The 19,164-nt window shown below is 55.3% G+C and overlaps 1 protein-coding gene across 3 annotated transcripts; it reads left to right on the top strand.

The window, feature by feature from the left end:
- Positions 1-1,130: 1,130 nt before the first annotated feature.
- Positions 1,131-18,363, top strand: PUS1 (pseudouridine synthase 1). 3 transcript variants are annotated; one of them, XM_039471886.2, is made up of 6 exons: positions 1,131-1,193; positions 1,652-1,883; positions 5,165-5,302; positions 13,076-13,178; positions 16,228-16,919; positions 18,009-18,363. In XM_039471886.2, the coding sequence occupies exons 2-6, from the start codon at positions 1,662-1,664 to the stop codon at positions 18,054-18,056; spliced, it is 1,203 nt and encodes a 400-aa protein (XP_039327820.1). In that variant the 5' UTR covers positions 1,131-1,193; positions 1,652-1,661; the 3' UTR covers positions 18,057-18,363. The 3 variants fall into 3 exon arrangements, with proteins under 3 accessions (XP_039327820.1, XP_039327819.1, XP_039327818.1); XM_039471885.2 differs by having other exon boundaries at positions 1,133-1,558; positions 1,652-1,835; XM_039471884.2 differs by having other exon boundaries at positions 1,133-1,558.
- The last annotated feature ends 801 nt before the right edge of the window (positions 18,364-19,164 follow it).

Here is a 19,164-nt window from a genome sequence, read left to right as displayed (position 1 = left end):
CCACCAGCTCCTCACAAGCCCTGCGCAGCCCACTGAGCGCCCCTTAGGAAGGGGTGTCAGATGGGGTTCCCGGGGTTCCCATCTCAGAGCCAACGCCAAGTTGTCGGGGGCCCGCGAGGCCCCACACGACCCGGGCCCGCACTCCTCGGCCCTCGTTTCCTATCAGTCCCTCTTATCCGCTGCGGCTTCTCTAGCTGCAGACCTCAGGTGGGCACAGCGCCCAGGCCCCGCTGAGTCCGCAGCTGCAGGAGGCCGCGCAGCCCCTGGAGGGCGGGAGTGGGGCCTCCGCGCCCGGACACTGCCCGGAACGCGCCCTGCCCTCTCCACCGCCTGCGGGGCGCACTCCGCGAATTCAAGCGTGCTTGGCTGCACCGTGGCCGCAGGGACAGCACTAGGGATTTTGAGATTATGCCAGATTACCTGGGCGGGCCCAGGGTCATATGAGTTCGTCTAAGGGAAAGCGGGAGACAGGAGGGGCAGCGTGGGAGAGGAGGCATGGGAGCGGCGGCCACGCGTGGAATCCCCGCGCTTCGGGAGGAGAGGAGGGAGGATCGCTGGGGCTCAGCAGTTCGAGACCTGCCCGCGCCACACAGCGAGCCGGTCTTTAAAAAAAAAACAGAGCGAGAGAGAGGCCACTTTTCAGGAGACCGCATTTCTCCAAAAAATAAGAAAAAGTTAGCCGGGCGTGGTGTCGCACGCCTGCGAGGACCGCCGAGGCCGCGGGCGGAGGCTGCAGCGGGGACCCCCCCCCCCCGCCACCCAGTGGGCGCCGGCCTGGGAACGGGGCCGGGGCCACACAAGGTCCGCACAGGGCGGCGCCGCAGAGCGTCTGGGGGCCGAGCCCGTGGGAAGGGACCGCGCAGCGCGGCCGGTGCGGGTCCCGAGCCTCCCCCGGCCGCGGCGCGGGCGGCAGCGCCCAGGAAGCGGCGGCGGCGGCTGCGCCATCACAGCTCACACGTTTCGCGGCGCGGCCGCGGAGCCGAGCGCTGGAGGGCCTGGCGCCCCCGCCTCCAACACCCCAATTCCCGCCCCCGTCCCGCCCCCGTCCCGCCCCCGTCCCGCCCCAGCACCCTAGGCCCCACCCCCACCCGCGTCTTTTCCCGGAGAATTGTCCGCGCTCGGCCGCCGTCCGGCCCTTCGCTCCGCTTCCGCCTTCGCCCACGTGGTCCGGGCCCGGCGCGGTCCGCCGCGTCGTGAGTGGGGTCTAGTCCCGCGCGCGTCTCTGCGCTTCGGGTGCGGGTGGCCCGGGCCTCCTCGACTCCAGAGGAAAGCCCACCAGGCGGGGCGGGAGGTGAAGGGACTGAGGAGGTCAGAGGTTAACCTGGTGTCAGGGGACGTCGGAGCGGACCGTCGGGGTCCCGGGGCGGTCTAGGACAGCAGGGGCGGGGCTCCGGCGTCAGGGTCCCCGAGGCCAGCGGTCGGCAGAGGTGGGGCCGGGGCGGGGTCAGGGGTCAGGCCTTGGTCGGCGCCCGCGTGGCCTGCGCATGGGCCTCCTGCTGCGCGCGCTGTTGGGAGCCTGCAGACGGTGGACCCTGCGCCTGGGACCGCGTCCAGCCTGGTAATGACCGGGACGCCGCGCGACCCCGCCACGCCAGCCCAGCCCGCCCCGCGCAGTGCCCGCCGGCCCCCACCCACGCTCCCCTCTCCGCAGCTCGCCGCGCATGGCCGGGAACGCGGAGCTGCCCTCGCCCGCCGGGTCTGCGCGCCCCCAGGACCGGAGGTCCCGCAGCGGCCGGGCCGGGGGCGTCCGCGTCTGGGAGGACGGCGAGCATCCGGCGAAGAAGCTCAAGAGCGGCGGGGACGAGGAGCGGCGCGGGAAGCTGCCCAAGCGCAAGGTCGTGCTGCTCATGGCCTACTCGGGCAAGGGCTACCACGGCATGCAGGTGCGGCCGCCCGGGGAGCGGCGGGTCCCGCGGGGTTTCCTTGGGCCTGCTGCATGCGAGCTCCTTCCATCAGGTCGGGCCCTGCAGCTAAACACTGTGATCTGGCGCGGGGTTTCCTGGCCGTGTGCCTTGGTCCTCATCTCTGGGATGGGAGTGCCCACAGCACCTGCTGAACAGGGTGTGCAGATGAGGTAGGGGTGCTGATGCTCGGTGCTGAGAGCTCAGAAGAGCCTGCTGTCATGTCCAGTGCGGGGACAGAGCTGAGTCAACTTGTGAGGATTCTCTACTGAGCCCACCTCCTTTCCTGGAAGGTAGAGGGTGTGGGTGCATTCAGGTAGACAGTTTGCTTGTTTAATTTTTTGAGACAGAGTCTTGCTCTGTCGCCCAGGCTGGACTGCAGTGGCGTGATGTCGGCTCACTCCAACCTCAGCCTCCTGGATTCAAGTGATTCTCTTGCCTCAGCCTCCCAAGCAGCTGGGACTACAGGTGCGCACCACCACACCCAGCTAATTTTTGTACTTTTAGTAGAGACGGGGCTTCAGCATATTGGCCAGGCTGGTCTCGAACTCCTGACCTCATGATACACCTGCCTCCGCCTTCTAGAGTACTGGGATTACAGGCATGAGCCACCATGCCTGGCCATTTTTTTTCTTTTTGAGGCAAGGTCTCCCCTTGTGCCTCAGGTTGCAGTGCAGTGATGCATGCATGGCTTCCTGCAGTCTCCACCTCCTGGGCTCAAGGGATCCTCCCACCTCAGCCTCCTGAGTGTGGATGACTGTAAGTAAGTGCTCGGCCCCACAGCCTGGCTAATCTTTAAATTATTTATAGGAATGGGGTCTCGCTGTGTTGCACTGGCTGGTCTCGAACTCCTGGGCTCAAGCGATCCTCCTGCCTCGGCCTCCCAGTATTGTGATTACAGGTGTGAACCACTGTGTCTGGCCTCAGGTAGACATTCCTTTTGTTTTTTTGTAGTTAACGCTATGGCTTTGCCTTTGGTTCTGTGTTCTTTAAACATCTTTAAACATATCCACAGTAAGAAGTTCATGCAGTGCGCAGTGTCTGACTGAAACAAAAGATTAAGAAAATAATGCTTAACTTCGGCAGTTGTTGTAACAGCTTTTATGGTGAAAGTTACAAGTAATGGATTACTTTTTTTTTTCTTAGGGGACAGAGCTTTGCTCTGTTGCCCAGGCTAGAGTGCAGTGGTGGGATCTCGGCTCACTGCCCCCCCAGGTTCCATTGATTCTTGTGCCTCAGCTTCCCAGGTAGCCAGGACTGCAGGTGCCTACTACCATGCCTGACCGAGCTTTGTATTTTTAGTAAAGATGGGGTTTAACCATGTTGGTCAGGCTGGCCTTGAACTCCTGACCTCAGGTGATCCTCCTACCTCGGTCTCCCAAAGTTCTGGAATTACAGGCATGAGCTGACCAGCCCAGCCGACCACTGTGCACTGCAACCACTGCCTCCCAGGTTCAAGCGATTCTTCTGCCTCAGCCTCTTGAACAGCTGGGATTGGAAGCGCACTGCCATGCCCAGCTACTTTTTTTTTTTTGAGACAGAGTCTCCCTCTGTCACCCCGGCTGGAGTGCAGCGGTGTCACTGCACCCTCTAATTCCCAGGCTCGAGCAGTTCTCCTGCCTCAGGTGCTGGCCACCATACCTTGCTAATTTTTTTAATTTTATTTTTGACATGGATTCTTGCTCTGTTGCCCAGGCTGGAGTGCAGTGGCACGATGTCAGCTCACTGCAAACTCTGCCTCCCGGGTTCAAGTGACTCTCCTGCCTCAGCCTCCTAAGTAGCTGGGATTACAGGAATGCACCACTGTATGGCTGAGGGCCCCACAGGGGCATGGTGTGTCCCTTGTGCTGTGCTGAGGCACAGGATCCGAGACAGAAAGAGACAGGATACAGAAGTACAAGGAAAACGCAGCTGGGCTCAGGGGCCACGCCACCTATGAGCAGAGTCAGGCGAGGCCCCGAATGTCCAGAAGCGTGAGTATTGATTGTGCATAGGTTAGGGGCAGGGCAGTGAGTGAAGTCATCTTTAAGGATAGTGATAGGGTCGTGAGCAGTAAAACATGGGGTCCACCCCCATGAGGTCACCGAGGCCAGGAGGCGGACAGTGCACAGCAAGGGGCCCGTTCCCACGAAGGCAAGAGCCGTGTGCAGTAAGGGGTCCACCCCCATCAGGTCACCGAGGCTTGAAGGTGGGCCGTGCTCAGTGAAGAGGGTGCAGTGTGCAATACCTCTATCTATGGGCAAACTAGTTCTAAGAAGATTTATAGGAGGATGCTTAAGTCACACAGCAGTGACAGAGCTGTCAGGGTTACTGCCACCTTCTGGCAGCTTCCAATGGGTTCTATAGGCAGATGCTTTTCAGCAGCACAGTAGCAAGAGCTGATGAAGTTCACAGTCCCCAAGGTGGATTGCCGGTCTGCGGGCAGCCTTCCACGAGAACTGGAGCAAGGTCCTACAACTCCTTCATCAGGAGGAGTGGCTCTCGCCCCAAGCCTGCCACACAGCGGGTATCTTTACGACACTGAACGCGGCCGCCTGGGCCGTGGATTCTTGTTCTGGTATAACTGTCTTGCCTTAAACCATGCTCTGCACTGTGTCTGCTCCAGACATTCCTCCGATTATAAGCGAAGGTATAGTTAGATAAGGAAATAACTGAGTAGTAATACTATAAACTGAGATGTTCTCCAGGCCTTAACTATGCTAGGGTTCTGCTTAGCGCTCCTTCCTCACTACCTGTGTATGGGGATTACCCACACACCGCCATGCCTGGCTAATTTTTGTATTTTTAGGAGAGATGGGGTTTCACCATGTTGGCCAGGCTGGTCTTGAACTCCTGACCTCAAGTGATCCACCCGTCTCGGCCTCCCAAAGTGCTGGGATTATGGGTGTGAGCCACCACACCCGGCCATGGATCGCTTTATATCCAATTTTATTTTTTTAAAGTATAGGTAACATCCATGGCACTGATTTGTTTTTTTTTTTTTTTGCTTTGGCACTGATTTCTTAACTGACAGATGGTAGAAGTAGGTGTGTGTACAGATTCAGTCAGACCTGTGTTTTGATTTCTTTCCACGCTACCCATCCCCTAGTGTGGAGCAGCCTGCGTCCGGGGCGAGTGAGCAGAAAACAGTTTTCACATGAGTGTGGCAGCTCACACATGTGATCGCAGCACCTCAGGAGGCCAGGAGTTTGGGATCGGCCTGGGCAACATGATGAGACCCCCTTTCTGCAAAATAGAAAACCTGTTTTGTCTCTTTTTTCCAGAGGAATGTCGGGTCCTCACAGTTCAAAACCATTGAGGATGACTTGGTGTCTGCCCTCGTCCGGTCAGGCTGTATTCCTGAAAATCACGGCGAGGACATGAGGAAAATGTCCTTCCAGCGCTGCGCCCGGACTGATAAGGTGGGTGGCGCCTTCTCCGCCCTCCCGTGGGCAGCAGCAGCACCCGGCCCCCTGCCTGGCCCAGCGCCTCGGTTTGTTAGGCGTCTTCTGAGCCCGTGTGAGGCACCAGTCAAGCCAGCCCACGCCTCATGCCGGTGAGGCGTCCCGGAACCTGGCCAGCTCAGGCGTAGCTGATCCAGGTGCTCCCTGCCACCAGGACTGTGCGCGGTCTCTGGTCTTTGCTCACTCCTGAGTTGCCTGTGTTGTCAGGGACACATTCCTGCAGCTGGCTCAGTGGTGGCTGCAGCATCTGCCTTCCACCCACCAGTCAGGCTCACTCCGAGGCAGATGTGACCGTGTGGCTGCAGGGCGGAGGGTCACACTTACATGACGCAACGTTCCCTTTTTCTTCTTTAGTGTTGTAGAGTCAGGGAGGGTCTCATTCTGTTGCCCAGGCCAGAGTGCAGTGGCATGGTCACGGCTCCCTGCAGCCTCGAACTCCTGGGGTCAAGCAGTTCTGCGTCAGCCGCCCGAGTAGCTGGGTGTTTGTGTCTGTTCTCACACTGCTGTAAAGAACTGCCTGAGATTGGTCAATTTATAAAGAAAAGAGGTTTCTGCCAGGGACAGTGCTCACACCTGTAATCCCTGCACTTTCGGAGGCTGAGGCGGGTGGATCACGAGGTCAGGAGTTCAAGACCAGACTGGCCACTATGGTGAAACCCTGTCTCTACTGAAAAATACAAAAATTAGGCCGGGCGCGGTGGCTCAAGCCTGTAATCCCAGCACTTTGGGAGGCCGAGGCGGGTGGATCACGAGGTCGAGAGATCGAGACCATCCTGGTCAACATGGTGAAACCCCGTCTCTACTAAAAATACAAAAATTAGCTGGGCATGGTGGCTCGTGCCTGTAATCCCAGCTACTCAGGAGGCTGAGGCAGGAGAATTGCCTGAACCCAGGAGGCGGAGGTTGCAGTGAGCCGAGATCGCGCCATTGCACTCCAGCCTGGGTAACAAGAGCGAAACCCCGTCTCAAAAAAGAAAAAAAAAAAAAAAAAAAAAAAAAAGAAAATACAAAAATTAGCTGGGCATGGTGGCTCGTGCCTGTAATCCCAGCTACTTGGGAGACTGAGGTAGGAGAATTGCTTGAACCGGGACCTGGTAGGCGGAGGTTACAGTGAGCTGAGATCAGGCCACTGCACTCCGGCCTGGGCTACAGAGACTCCATCTCAAAAAATAAATAAATGAAAAAATACAGGTTTCATTGACTCAGTTCCGCTGGCTGGGGAGGCCTCAGGACACTCACGATCATGGTGGCAGGCGAGAGAGTGAAGAGGGTAGTGGGAAGAGCCCCTTATAAAACTGTATCACTATCGCGAGAACAGCATGGGTGGACCGCCCCCACCACCCGGTCATCTCCCACCAGCTCTTTCTCTAGACACATGGGAGTCACCATTCAACAGGGTGTTTGGGTGGGGACACAGCAAAACTCTGTCACTGCCACTGCAGGCACTCCACCATGCCTGGCTAATTTTTTTTTTTTTTTTTTGTAAAGATGGCGTCTTGCTAGGTTGTGCAGGGTCTCAAACTCCTGGGCTCCAGTGATCTTCCCACTGGAGGTCCCGAAGTGCGGGGAGGCACAGGCATGAACCACCACATTTGGCTCGAGATTAATTAATGGTTCCCTTCATTATAAACTCAGTATGTGGCCGGGCGCGGTGGCTCACGCCTGTAATCCCAGCACTTTGGGAGGCTGAGGCGGGTGGATCACGAGGTCAAGAGATCGAGACCATCCCTGTCAACATGGTAAAACCTCGTCTCTACTAAAAATACAAAAAATCATTTGGGCATGGTGGCACGTGCCTGTAATCCCAGCTACTCAGGAGGCTGAGGCAGGAGAATTGCCCGAACCCAGGAGGCGGAGGTTGCGGTGAGCCGAGATCGCGCCATTGCACTCCAGCCTGGGTAACCAGAGCGAAACTCTGTCAAAAAAAAAATAAATAAAAATAAAAATAAAAAATAGACTCAGTATGTTGGGGATATCCTCGTTTCAGTGCGTGATCAACGCGAGACTCTGTTCATGGGACCCGTGGAGTATTGTCTGCGTGTGCCAGTCCACACCCGTCACGTCTCCACCACCCTGGCCCTGCTGCATGGTCTCGGCTGCCCGGGCCGGTGACCCAGCACTGTCTCTTCAGAAGCACAGGGCTGAGTACCTGTTTCCGGTTGGTTTTTGCACCCACCCTGGACGCTGCTACCGGTCTGTGACGCCACATTCCTGTGCTCGGGGCTGACCCGTGGGATGTGCTGTGGGCAGTGGCTCGCTACAGGGAGTGGCACTATCTCTGAGGAGGACCCAGCGTTGGGCAGACGGGGACAGCAGAGCCTGAGGGAACAGGTAGCTTGTTTGTTTGTTGGTTTGTTTCTTTTTTTTGAGACGGAGTCTCACTCTGTTGCCCAGGCTGGCGTGCAGTGGCACCATCTCGGCTCACTGCAACCTCTGCCTCCTGGGTTCAAGTGATTGTCCTGCCCCACTCAGCCTCCCGAGTAGCTGGGATTACACGCACCCGCCACCATGCCCAGGTAATTTTTGTATTTTTAGTAGAGTCGGGGCTTCACCAGGTTGGCCAGGCTCGTCTTGAACTGCTGACTTTGGGTGATCCACCCACCTCAGCCTCCCAAAGTGCTGGGATTACAGGCATGAGCCACCGCGCCCGGCAGCAGGTGGCTTTTCTGTAGCACGTAGCAGGCGTCAGCGAAGGTGATTCCTTCATCCTTGCTCTCCCAAGTGCCCGGCCCTGTCACATGGCCCTCAGGCCACCTGAGGGGACTAGGGGTCTATCAGAGGCCTCACTTGTTCCAGCTCAGGGTCCCCCGGGAATCCGAATGAAGCTGTGGCTCTCGTTCCCACAGACGAGTTTCAAGGGCACGCAGATCCCTGGCAAATCCAGGGGTCTGTACTGGAGCCATCGTCCAGAGGGGAGAACAGAGCGAGACCACACGTTCACTTTTAGTAGCCGGCATGTGTGGCAGCGCATGCCACGTGGTCCATGCCCACACTCCTGTCACACTTCCAGTAGGTGCTGATGACGCACCTGAGGCTGGAGGTGGAGAGTTGGCTTGCTTCCTGCTCTCATCTTTGTGATTCTTCCCTTTACAGCTCTCTGGCTGTTTTCAGGGAAGAAGAAAAGTAACAATTTGTCCAAGCTGATGAAAAGAGCAGTTCAAAATCGGGTCTTTGTCTTTGTTTTAATTTCTGCTGTGATTCCGGCGATGGTGTCCTTCTCATAAATTTTCTCACTTGCAACTAGAAAACCTGCAGAAGTAGACCCATGAGGTTGACATGGTCACACCTGAGTGCCCTGCCCTTCAGATGAAAAAACAGCAACATTTAAACATTTTTGTTATTTATTTTTTTGTGTGTATTTTGGCTGTTTAACATTTTGTTAGTTTTTGTTTTCGATTTTGTTTTAAATAGCTTTGTTGAAATATAATTCACTCTTGGCCAGACGCAGTGGCTCACGCGTGTAATCCTAGCACTTTGGGAGGCTGAGGTGGGTGGATCACCTGAGATCAGGAGTTTAAGATCAGCCTGGCCATCATGGTGAAACCCTGCGTTAAAAAAAAAAAATAGAAAAAAAAAAATACAAAAATTAGCCGGGCATGGTGGCACACACCTATAATCCCAGCTACTTGGGAGGCTGAGGCACAAGAATCTCTTGAACACGGGAGGAGGAAGTTGCAGTGTCAAGATCATGCCATTGCACTCCAGCCTCGAAAAAAGAAGGAAGTATCCAGTCGAGTGGTTCCAGTATGTTCACAGCTGTGCGCCCATCCCACAGCCGGCCGTGGGACAGAGGACATCCCAGAGGTGCCAGGTGTCCTTTAACTGTTGTCCCAGCCCCCAGGGTGGCTCCGACAGTCTCGCGTCAGCTTGCTGTCAGTGCAGAGCCGTCGGCGACAAGCTGGGTCTCCCTCCCCTTCTTTGGTGCTCAGTCTCTGGAACCTGCTGGGGATTTTCCCTAAAGTCACCTCGTTTCCTGCAGTCGCGTTCCAGGCGTGGATCCGGCCCGTGGAACATCTCAGCAGTCTATTTCACTCTCTCCAACTTTTGTTCTGAAAATTTCACACCTTCATGAAAGTCTTAGGAATAATGCCATGAGCACCCACACGGTCCCCCATATTCACCAAGGTGAGGTTTTTTCCATATTGTCATAGTTGCTTTTTTTCCTTTTATCTTTCTTTCCTCTTTTTTGAGACAGGGTCTTGCTCTGTTGCCCAGCCTGGTCTTGAACTTCCGGGCTCAAGCAGACTTCCCACCTTAGCCTCCCAGCGTGCTGGAATTATGAGTGAGAGCTGCTGCACCTGGCCTTTTGTTTCTTCAAACGGAAGCAAGTGAGAGTAAGTTGCAGACATCATCAGCCTTTACCCTGTGACATGTTAGCATCGGTCTCCTGGGGACTGTGCCATCCTCCAGCAGCCTCACACTGCGAATTATCATCCTTGCAAAATTCAGCATTCATAGAATCCCATCGTCCAGCATGCTGTCTAAAGTAGGAAACGGCCTTTTTCAGCTTCTTTGATGTGGTATGCCTTTTATTTTTGTTAACTGATCTGGGATCTAATCTAGGATCATTTTTGGCATTCAGTTGTCATGTCTCTTGAGCTTCCTTTAATCGAAAATGATCTCCTAAGCTGGGCGTGGTGGCCCACGCCTGTAATCCCAGTACTTTGGGAGGCTGAGGCGGGTGGATCACCTGAGGTCAGGATTTTGAGACCAGCCTGGCCAATATGGTGAAACCCCGTCTTTAAAAAAAAAAAAGAAAGAAAATGATGTCTTTGGACAGGCATGGTAGCTCACGCCTGTAATCCCAGCACTTTATGAGGCTGAGGCAGGAGGATCACCTGAGGCCAGGAGTTCGAGACCAGTCTGGGCAACATGGCAAGATGCTGTCTCTACAAAAAAATGTAAAGATTAGCCAGGCATGATGGTGTGCCTGCCTGTAGTTCCAGTTACTTGGGAGGCTGAGGTGGGAGGAACTGACTGTGGAACCGGGGGTAGAGGCTGCAGTGAGTCATGATGGCACCAGCATGCTCCAGCCTGGGCAACAGAGTGAGACCCTGTCTCAAGATAAAAACCCAAAAAACAAAAATAAATAATTGCCTTACCTCCTTTCCATCCTTCGTGATGTGGCATTTTTAGGCTGTTAAACCGGTTCTGAAGAATGTTCTCAACCTGGATGTCCCTGGTGGTTCTGTGTGATTAGATTCAGATGAAAAATGTTTGTGACAGGAATGCTGAGTGTGCTACACTGTGGTCTGTTTTCTTTGCGTGTGTATTTAGAAGGCTTTTTAAAAATGGTGACGGAAATACATAGAAAACTGCATGTAACCTCAGTGTAACGTAAAAAAGTTGACGCTAAAGTGCGCACCTGGGTCATCACCACCGAGGTCAGCAAGCGGGACTCGGCCAGCGTTCCGGAAGCTCCCATCCAGCCTCCCAGTCACGTCTCTTCCCTCTCCGCGGAAGTTACTGCCATGTGGACTTGTATGAAAACGTGATTTAGGCTGGGTGCGGTGGCTCACGGCTGTAATCCCAGCACTTTAGAAGCCTGAGGTGGGAGGATTGCTTGGGCCTGGGAGGTCAAGGCTGCAGTGAGCCAAGATGGTGCCACTGCACTCCAGCCTGGGTGACAGAGCAAAACCTTATCTCAAAAAAAAAAAAAAAGCCAGGTGAGAGGCTCACGCCTATATTCCCAGCACTTTGGGACCAGAGGGCGGGCAGATCACAAGGTCAGGAGTTCGAGACCATCTGGCCTACATAGGGAAACCCCGTCTCTACTAAATCACACAAAAAGCTAGCTGGGCGTGGTGGCGAGTGCCTGTAGTCCCAGCTGCTTGGGAGGCTGAGGCAGGAGAATTGCTTGAACCCAGGAGTCGGAGGTTGCAGTGAGTTGAGATCGCGCGGCTGTACTCCAGCCTGGACATCACTGAGGCTCCATCTCAAAAAAAAAAAACCAACAAAAAACCTATAGAAACTTACTTTTTTTTTTTTTTTGAGACGGAGTTTCGCTCTTGTTACCCAGGCTGGAGTGCAATGGCGCGATCTCGGCTCACCGCAACCTCCGCCTCCTGGGTTCAGGCAATTCTCCTGCCTCAGCCTCCCGAGTAGCTGGGATTACAGGCACGCGCCACCATGCCCAGCTGATTTTTTGTATTTTTAGTAGAGACGGGGTTTCACCACGTTGACCAGGATGGTCTCGATCTCTTGACCTTGTGATCCACCCGCCTCGGCCTCCCAAAGTGCTGGGATTACAGGCTTGAGCCACCGCGCCCGGCGAGAAACTTACTTTTAAAAAAAGGTATGATATACAAACAGTTAAGTGTGCTACTCTTAGGTGTAAGCTTGATCAGTTTTTGTTTTTTTTTTTGAGTTGGGAGTCTCGCTGTCTCACCCAGGCTGGAGTGCAATGGCTCCATCTCGGCTCACCGCAACCTCTGCCTTCCAGGTTAAAGCAATTCCCCTGCCTCAGCCTCCTGAGTAGCTGGGATTACACACTCACATCACCATGCCTGGCTAGTTTTTGTATTTTAGGAGAGACGGGGTTTCACCATGTTGGCCAGGGCGGATGGTCTCGAACTCCTGACCTTGTGATCCACGCGCCTTGGCCTCCCAAAGTGCTGGGATTACAGGCATGAGCCACGGCGCCCGGCCTCAGTCAGTCTGTACCTTTGTACCCACCTGTCTATGCACTGCCTGTCCTCATAAGGCCCCGCCCTTTCCCCAGGGCCTGCGCTGCTTGAGGCAGCGGGGACTCCCTCCTCACCCCGCCCTTGGTTTGAGGTTCTGTTTTCTTTTCTCCCCAATCCTTGGGCATCATATATATATATATGTGTGTGTGTGTGTGTGTGTATTTTGAGATGGAGTCTGGCTCTGTCACCCAGGCTGGAGTACAGTGACACAGTCTCAGCTCACTGCAACCTCCACCTCCCAGGCTCAAGCAGTTCTCCTGCCTCAGCCTCCTGAGTAGCTGGAACTACAGGCGTGCACCACCACTCCTGTCTGATTTTTTTGTATTTTTAGTAGAGATGGGTTTTCACCATGTTGGTCAGGCTGGTCTCAAACACCTGACCTCAGGTGATCCACCAGCCTCGGCCCCCCAAAGTGCTGGGATTACAGCACTGTGCCTGGCATTTTTATTTTTTGTTTTGTTTGAGATGGAGTCTCACTCTGTCGCCCAGGCTGGAGGGCAGTGGTGTGATCTCGGGTCACTGTAACCTCTGCCTTCCAGGTTAAAGCAATTCTCCTGCCTCAGCCTCCTGAGTAGCTGGGATTACAGGCGTGAGCCATCACGCTGGGTCAAGTTTTGTATTTGTAGTAGAGACGAGGTTTCACTATGTTGGCCAGGCTGGTCTCAAACTGCTGACCTCAGCTGATGGGTCCACCTCAGACTCCCAAGGTGCTGGGATTACAGGCGTGAGCCACCGCGTCTGGGCGAGAGTCGTATCTTATGTGGGACTGTGTTTCTGTCTGCACAGAGTCATATTTATGCTCCCTCATTTAATGGTTTTTCCTGGGCCCTGAATTCATTTGTAACCGTTTATTTCATAAGTGTTCCTGCACTCAGCCCATTGATAGAGAGCTTTATCTTCATGTGGGATGATTCCCTCCGGGTGCGTTTCTAACCACAGAACTCGTGTGAAACGACATAAGGGCCGTGTAGTCCTTCTGTCTCAGAGGCCCGTGTGCAAGGCCCAAGAGATCTACCTTCCGTGGCACGTTCTGCTTTCTTTACAGGGTGTGTCCGCAGCTGGCCAGGTGGTATCCCTGAAGGTGTGGCTGATTGACGGCATTCTGGAAAAGATCAACAGCCACCTTCCCTCTCACATTCGGATTCTGGGTAAGCCTTGCGGTGCAGGCGGCCGCGCTCCCGGTCGTAGGTGTTCTGGCAGAGACGCGAGGCTCCGTGTGCTACACGGGTGCCTTGCGTAAGCAACACTGGATGTGAAAATCCAAATTCACGGTTAAAATGGGCAGTTCCCTTTTACTGCAGGACTGATAACGTGGAATTTGTAGGCCTTCTTAAAATGTGACTATCTGCCTTTAGGTGGCAAGTACAGGCAACTTACATAGATCCATTCATTCATTCAGTTTGTTTTTTGAGAGTCTCGCCCTGTCACCGAGGCTGGAGTGCAGTGGTGCGATCATGTCTCAGTGCAGCCTCCACCTCCTGGGCTCAAGTGATCCTCCTGCCTCAGTCTCCACTGTAACTGGGACTAGGTGTGTGCCACCACACTTAGCTGCTTTTTGTGTTTGTAGAGTTGAGATCTCACTGTGTTGCCTAGGCTGGTCTTGAACTCCTGGGCTCACTTGGTCCTCCTGCCTTGGCCTCCCAGAGGCCACTAATTTAATTAGAGGTGTGATTAGGTGGGAATCTGTCATCTGTGTGTGAATCTATCATCTTGCCCTCTGTTTTTTTTTTCCTGTTTTTTGAGACGGAGTTTCACTCTTGTTGCCCAGGCTGGAGTGCAGTGGCGCGATCTCGGCTCACTGCAACCTCCGCCTCCCAGGTTCAAGCGATTCTCCTACCTCAGCCTCCCAAGTAGCTGGGATTACAGGCATGTGCCACCACACCCAACTAATTATGTATTTTTAGTAGAGAAAGGGTTTTACCATGTTGGTCAGGCTGGTCTGGAACTCGTGACCTCAGGTGGTTCACCCGCCTTTGCCTCCCAAAGTCCTAGGATTACAGGCACGAGCCACCGCGCCTGGCGATTTATTCGTTTCTTTGAGATGGAGTCTCGCTCTTGTTGCCCAGGCATGAGTGCGACTGTGAGATCTCAGCTCACTGCAACCTCCGCCCCCCCCCCCCCCCGGATTCAAGTGGTTCTCCTGCCTCAGCCTCCTGAATAGCTGGGATTACAGGCATGCACCACCACGCCTGGCTAATTTTGTGTCTTTAGTATAGACAGGGTTTCTCCATGTTGGTCACACGGGTCTCAAATTCCTGACCTCAGGTGATCCGTCTGCCTTGGGCTCCGAAAGTGCTGGGATGACAGGCGTGAGCCGCCCGCTGGGCACTAGTTCTGTTTTTGTCATGCTGGTCTTCCTCTGCCTTCTGAGGATAATTCCCTCCTGAGAAACTTCCTGTATAATAAGTCTTCTGAAAGTCACGTTTGAGGTCTCTTCCCATTCATTTGCATGGAAAACATTTGAGTACTCCACAGATGAATCCCCATCGTGCTGGACCGTGCCGTGACCCGTGCAGCGGTCGGGTAGTCGCTGTCACCCACACGCTGCGGTGCCGGCCAGCAGGGTCCTCCCCCAGGCCTGAGCATGGCCATCTGCCGGCACTTTTCAGCCTTTCATAGCAGTTAGGCTTTAAACAACCAGAATGACGCTTGCCACGCATCCTCGTGATGTTCAGTGTTTATGAAATGGAATCTTTAAAACCAAGAAAACAAAAAGGTCACTCAGAAATCCAACATGACCGGAGACAAGCACGAGGCATGGGGTGCCAGTGCTCATGGAAGCTGCGTGACGAGCGACCCGGGCCGGGCGGGCTGTGTGAAGTCACAAGGCCCAGGCCAGTCCTTGCAAATGTGAAACTCTAGTTGGGTATTAACACTCCTGGCTGAGGTGGGTGGATCACAAGGTCAGGATTTCAAGACCAGCCTGACCAACATGGTGAAACCCCGTCTCTGCTAAAAATATAAAAATTAGCCAGAGCGCTGGTGTGCGCCTGTAATCCCAGCTACTCAGGAGGCCAAGGCAGGAGAATCGCTTGAACCAGAGAGGCGGGTTGCCGTGAGCTGGGATCGCGCCACTGCCCTCCAGCCTGGGCAACAGAGCGAGACTCTGTCTCCAAAAAAAGTCAGACTCCTGAGGTGAGGTGGACTGCAGCAGCCGGAGGGACCTCCCGGCTCAGCCACAGCGGGAGGTCCTGGAGGAGGCGCGCGGCCCAGAGTCGTGTCCACGCACAGCTTTCTCCACCTAGGCCCTGAGGTCAGTGTCCTCGGTGGGGGTTCCTCCAGAATTCTTCCGTTTAAACATAGACGTCCATGACAGATGGGATCCCCCTGCATATAGGTCTCCATTTGCCTTTAATTTTTGCTGAATCAGTATTTAACAAATACTGGGCAGCTGTGCGGTATGGCTGCCCTCCAGGCATCATGGAGGAGACCTGGCCTCAGTTCTTGGAGACTTGTTCCTGATCGGCGGGGCTGCATCCTACTTTATCCCACGAATATTCTAGATTAGGTCAGTCTTCAGTTGCTGGTGGCTTCCAGTTTTTTTTATTGCTGTTGAAAATAGTGCCAGCTGTGCGGCCTTCACAGTAGGATTCATTCTGGCTTCTCCTGCCTCAGCCTCCTGAGTAGTTGGGATTACAGGCGCCTGCCACCATGACTGGCTAATTTTTGTATTTTTAGTAGAGACGGCTTTCACCATGTTGGTCAGGCTGGACTTGAACTCCTGACCTTCTGATCCGCCTGCCTCGACCTCCCAAAGTGCTGGGATTACAGGTGTGAGCCGCCATACCTGGCTGCTTTTATTATTGTCAGTTCACATGTAATAATTACACATACTTATGTACAATTATGTGTGATCTCTCCGGTAACGGGTGTAATGATCAAATCAGGGCAATTAGTATAACATATCCATCACCCCAAGCATTTCTCGTTTCTCTGTGTTGGAGACATTCCATATCTTCTCACTATTGGAAAATTACAATAAATGGTTGTGAATTCAGTCACCTTACAGAGCCCCGCAGCTGTCCCTCCTGTCCACTGTCCTCCTGTGCCCACTCCCCAGCCTATGGCTGTTCCCTCCCCAGAGAAGCCAGTGCTTGCTGGAGCTGGGCCGGGGCTCACAGTGTGCTCAGGCCGCTCCTGGTCATCGAGGCGTGTCTGCTCACCAGCCTTTCTCCTCCCTGACCACGTCTCCCCTAGGACTGAAGCGGGTCACGGGCGGCTTTAACTCCAAGAACAAATGTGATGCCAGGACCTACTGCTACCTGCTGCCCACGTTTGCCTTTGCGCACAAGGACCGTGACGTGCAGGACGAGACGTACCGCCTGAGTGCCGAGACGCTGCAGCAGGTGAACAGGCTCCTGGCCCGCTACAAGGGCACACACAACTTCCACAATTTCACCTCGCAGAAGGGGCCGCAGGAGCCCAGCGCCCGCCGCTACATCCTGGACATGTACTGCGAGGAGCCCTTTGTGCGGGAGGGCCTGGAGTTCGCCGTGATCAGGGTGAAGGGCCAGAGCTTCATGATGCATCAGATCCGGAAGATGGTTGGCCTGGTGGTGGCCATCGTGAAGGGCTACGCCCCCGAGAGCGTGCTGGAGCGCAGCTGGGGCACAGAGAAGGTGGACGTGCCCAAGGCGCCGGGACTCGGCCTGGTCCTGGAGAGGGTGCACTTTGAAAAGTACAACCAGCGCTTCGGCAATGACGGGCTGCACGAGCCGCTGGACTGGGTGCAGGAGGAGGGCAAGGTCGCGGCCTTCAAGGAGCAGCACATCTACCCCACCATCATCGGCACCGAGCGGGACGAGCGCTCCATGGCCCAGTGGCTGAGCACCCTGCCCGTCCACAACTTCAGTGCCACCGCTTTTGAGGCAGCTGGCACAGGCGGCAAGGTAGGGCCCGGTCCCAGCAGGGCTCAGCAGAGTGCGGGCCCCATTGCCCCCACTGTGCGGAGCGAGTGAGGCACGGAGAAGGGTGTCACTTCCCCGAAGCCGCCACGGCTGCCCCTCCCACAGTCGAAAGGGCCACTCCATGGTCAGGCTGGCTGCCAGCACACCTCCTGTGGACCTGGCACAAAGCGTAACCAGCGGCTCTACAGCTGCGGACTGTAGCTTAGAACTAGAACATACAGGATTGTCCGTGTGGGAGCGAAAGGCCGAATGAATGAAATTGTCATTCTCAGTTCTTTGCTCGGGGTTGAGAGTTCTTTCATGGTGGTCCAGTGAGGTTTCAAAGGGTGAAATTCCCAGGCAGGGCAGAGGGAGATTCTTCTTGTCCTCTAGAGATCTGAGCACAGAGTCCTTGCGCACCTGGGTTGGCAAACTCGTGTATGCAGGCGCCGGGGAGCGGAGGCGGGCGGGCAAAGGGCCGGGCTCTTGGTGGGCAGTTGCACAGATGGGGCAAGAGAGGGGGCCCAGCGGTGGCCGGGCGCCCTCTTGTTTCCTCTGAAGGGGGTTAGTCGCAGCTCAGTGGCAGCTGGTGGTGGCCATGTTGGAATACGATGGTGACAGCATGCTTGACTGTTGTCAAGCAAGAGAAAGCAAGCTGGCGTGCTCATGGGGAATCTTCCCTTTTTAAGTACTGGTGATTAACTGTCCCAAGCCCGGTGCAGGGCGGCCAGCCTGGCCTGGGCCGGATTGCACTGCTGCTGACCCCACTGAGAGGCCTCGATGCTTCCAAGGTGCTGCATTTGCTGTTGCCAAATGGCCCCACTGTGTTTTCCCCTGTGCTCGCTGTGGCCCGTGAGGCTGGGAGGGAGCCTAACGCAGGCCCTGCTGGTGTCCCCAGCTCTGGGCTTTCCCTGCGCAGGTTCCTGACCTGGTGAGAATGACCGAGATGGACGCCGGCCTCTGCTCCTCGTGAGGGATGGGTGGGGCGAGGCTTCTGTGCCGAGCCTGTCACGGGCACCTCTGGGTGTTCCGGAGCAGCCCCCGTGAGTGGGGAGAGTGCCCGCCTCTCATTCTCCATCTGCTCTTCCGCAGGTGCCTAGTCCCCAGGAAGGCAGTGAAGGGGACGGAGACACCGACTGAGGCGGCAGGAGCTGCCAGACAGAGTGCCTCTGAGCAGCTCACAGTCTGTGCCCAGGCGTGCCACCCCAGTGGGCAGCAAGAAGCTGGGATCGCTGCAGCCGTGTTTCCTGGCTGTGGGAGCCGAGGCTTCTCGGGCATGCCTGGCAGATGTGGCGCAGCGTTGAAACCTCAGGACCTTTCCTCGTAGGAACAGCCTTCTCCAGTCTGCTTTCAGCTCTTGCATTGCATAGATGAATTTCAGCATGTAAAGAAGTATTTTTTTAAAAAAGTGATTTTCTTATTAAACGTGCACATTTTGCTTAGTGAATCCTTCGTTCGCCTTTCTCTTAGTCTCTTTTTTTACATTTTTCCATCCAGAGAGATGAGCAGAGCATGTTGTCCTGTTGGGAATAGATATAGCTGAATAAGGCAGGCGGGCGGGCACAGGACGTGGCTCAGCCTATAATCCCAGCACTTTTGGAGGCTGAAGAGCAGATCACTGACTTTAGGAGTTCAAGACCAGCCTGGGTAACATGGTGAAACCCTGTCTTTTCAAAAAGTTAGCCAGGCTTGGTGGTGTGCCCTGTAGTTCAGCTGCCAGGAGGCTGAGGTGGGAGGATCACCTGAGCCTTGGGTAGTTGAGGCTGCCCTGATCGGCTGCCCTGATCGCCACTACACTCAAAGAAAAAAAAAAAAAAAAAAACCACCGTGGCCTGCTTTCTGTGGAATGGGGCTGTGGGGGGCTCTGGAGCAGGGGCCACGCCTACCCACCACACCCCTGAAGCATGGCAGCCCTGGGCTCCTCTTCCTAGATGGCTCCATGCATGTGGCCTTTGCCCTGGTTGAGGTGGGCACCTGCCTCTGCACTGTCCTGGTGCCAGCCGGGTGGGGCTGGGGCAGAGGGCAGAAGGAAGGGGTGTGTGTCGGAACAGGCCCCTAGTTCTGCTTTCTGGAAGACACCACCGGCAGCTTTACGTCATTGGCCACAGGTGTGTCAGCATCCCTTGCTGCTGCCGTCCCTGGCCGCCAGGGAGCCTGGGGAAGACTGCTTTTGGAGTGGTGCTCAGTGCAGAACTAAACACCTTACGTTGTCCAGGAGCAGGGGATCCTTGGCAGGAAGGCTGCTGGG

This window comes from Saimiri boliviensis, chromosome 7 (assembly GCF_048565385.1).
Source record: "Saimiri boliviensis isolate mSaiBol1 chromosome 7, mSaiBol1.pri, whole genome shotgun sequence".
NCBI classification, from domain to species: domain Eukaryota; kingdom Metazoa; phylum Chordata; class Mammalia; order Primates; family Cebidae; genus Saimiri; species Saimiri boliviensis.
The sequence above is the reverse complement of the archived record's forward strand: the minus strand, read 5'-3'. Positions and strand labels throughout refer to the sequence as shown.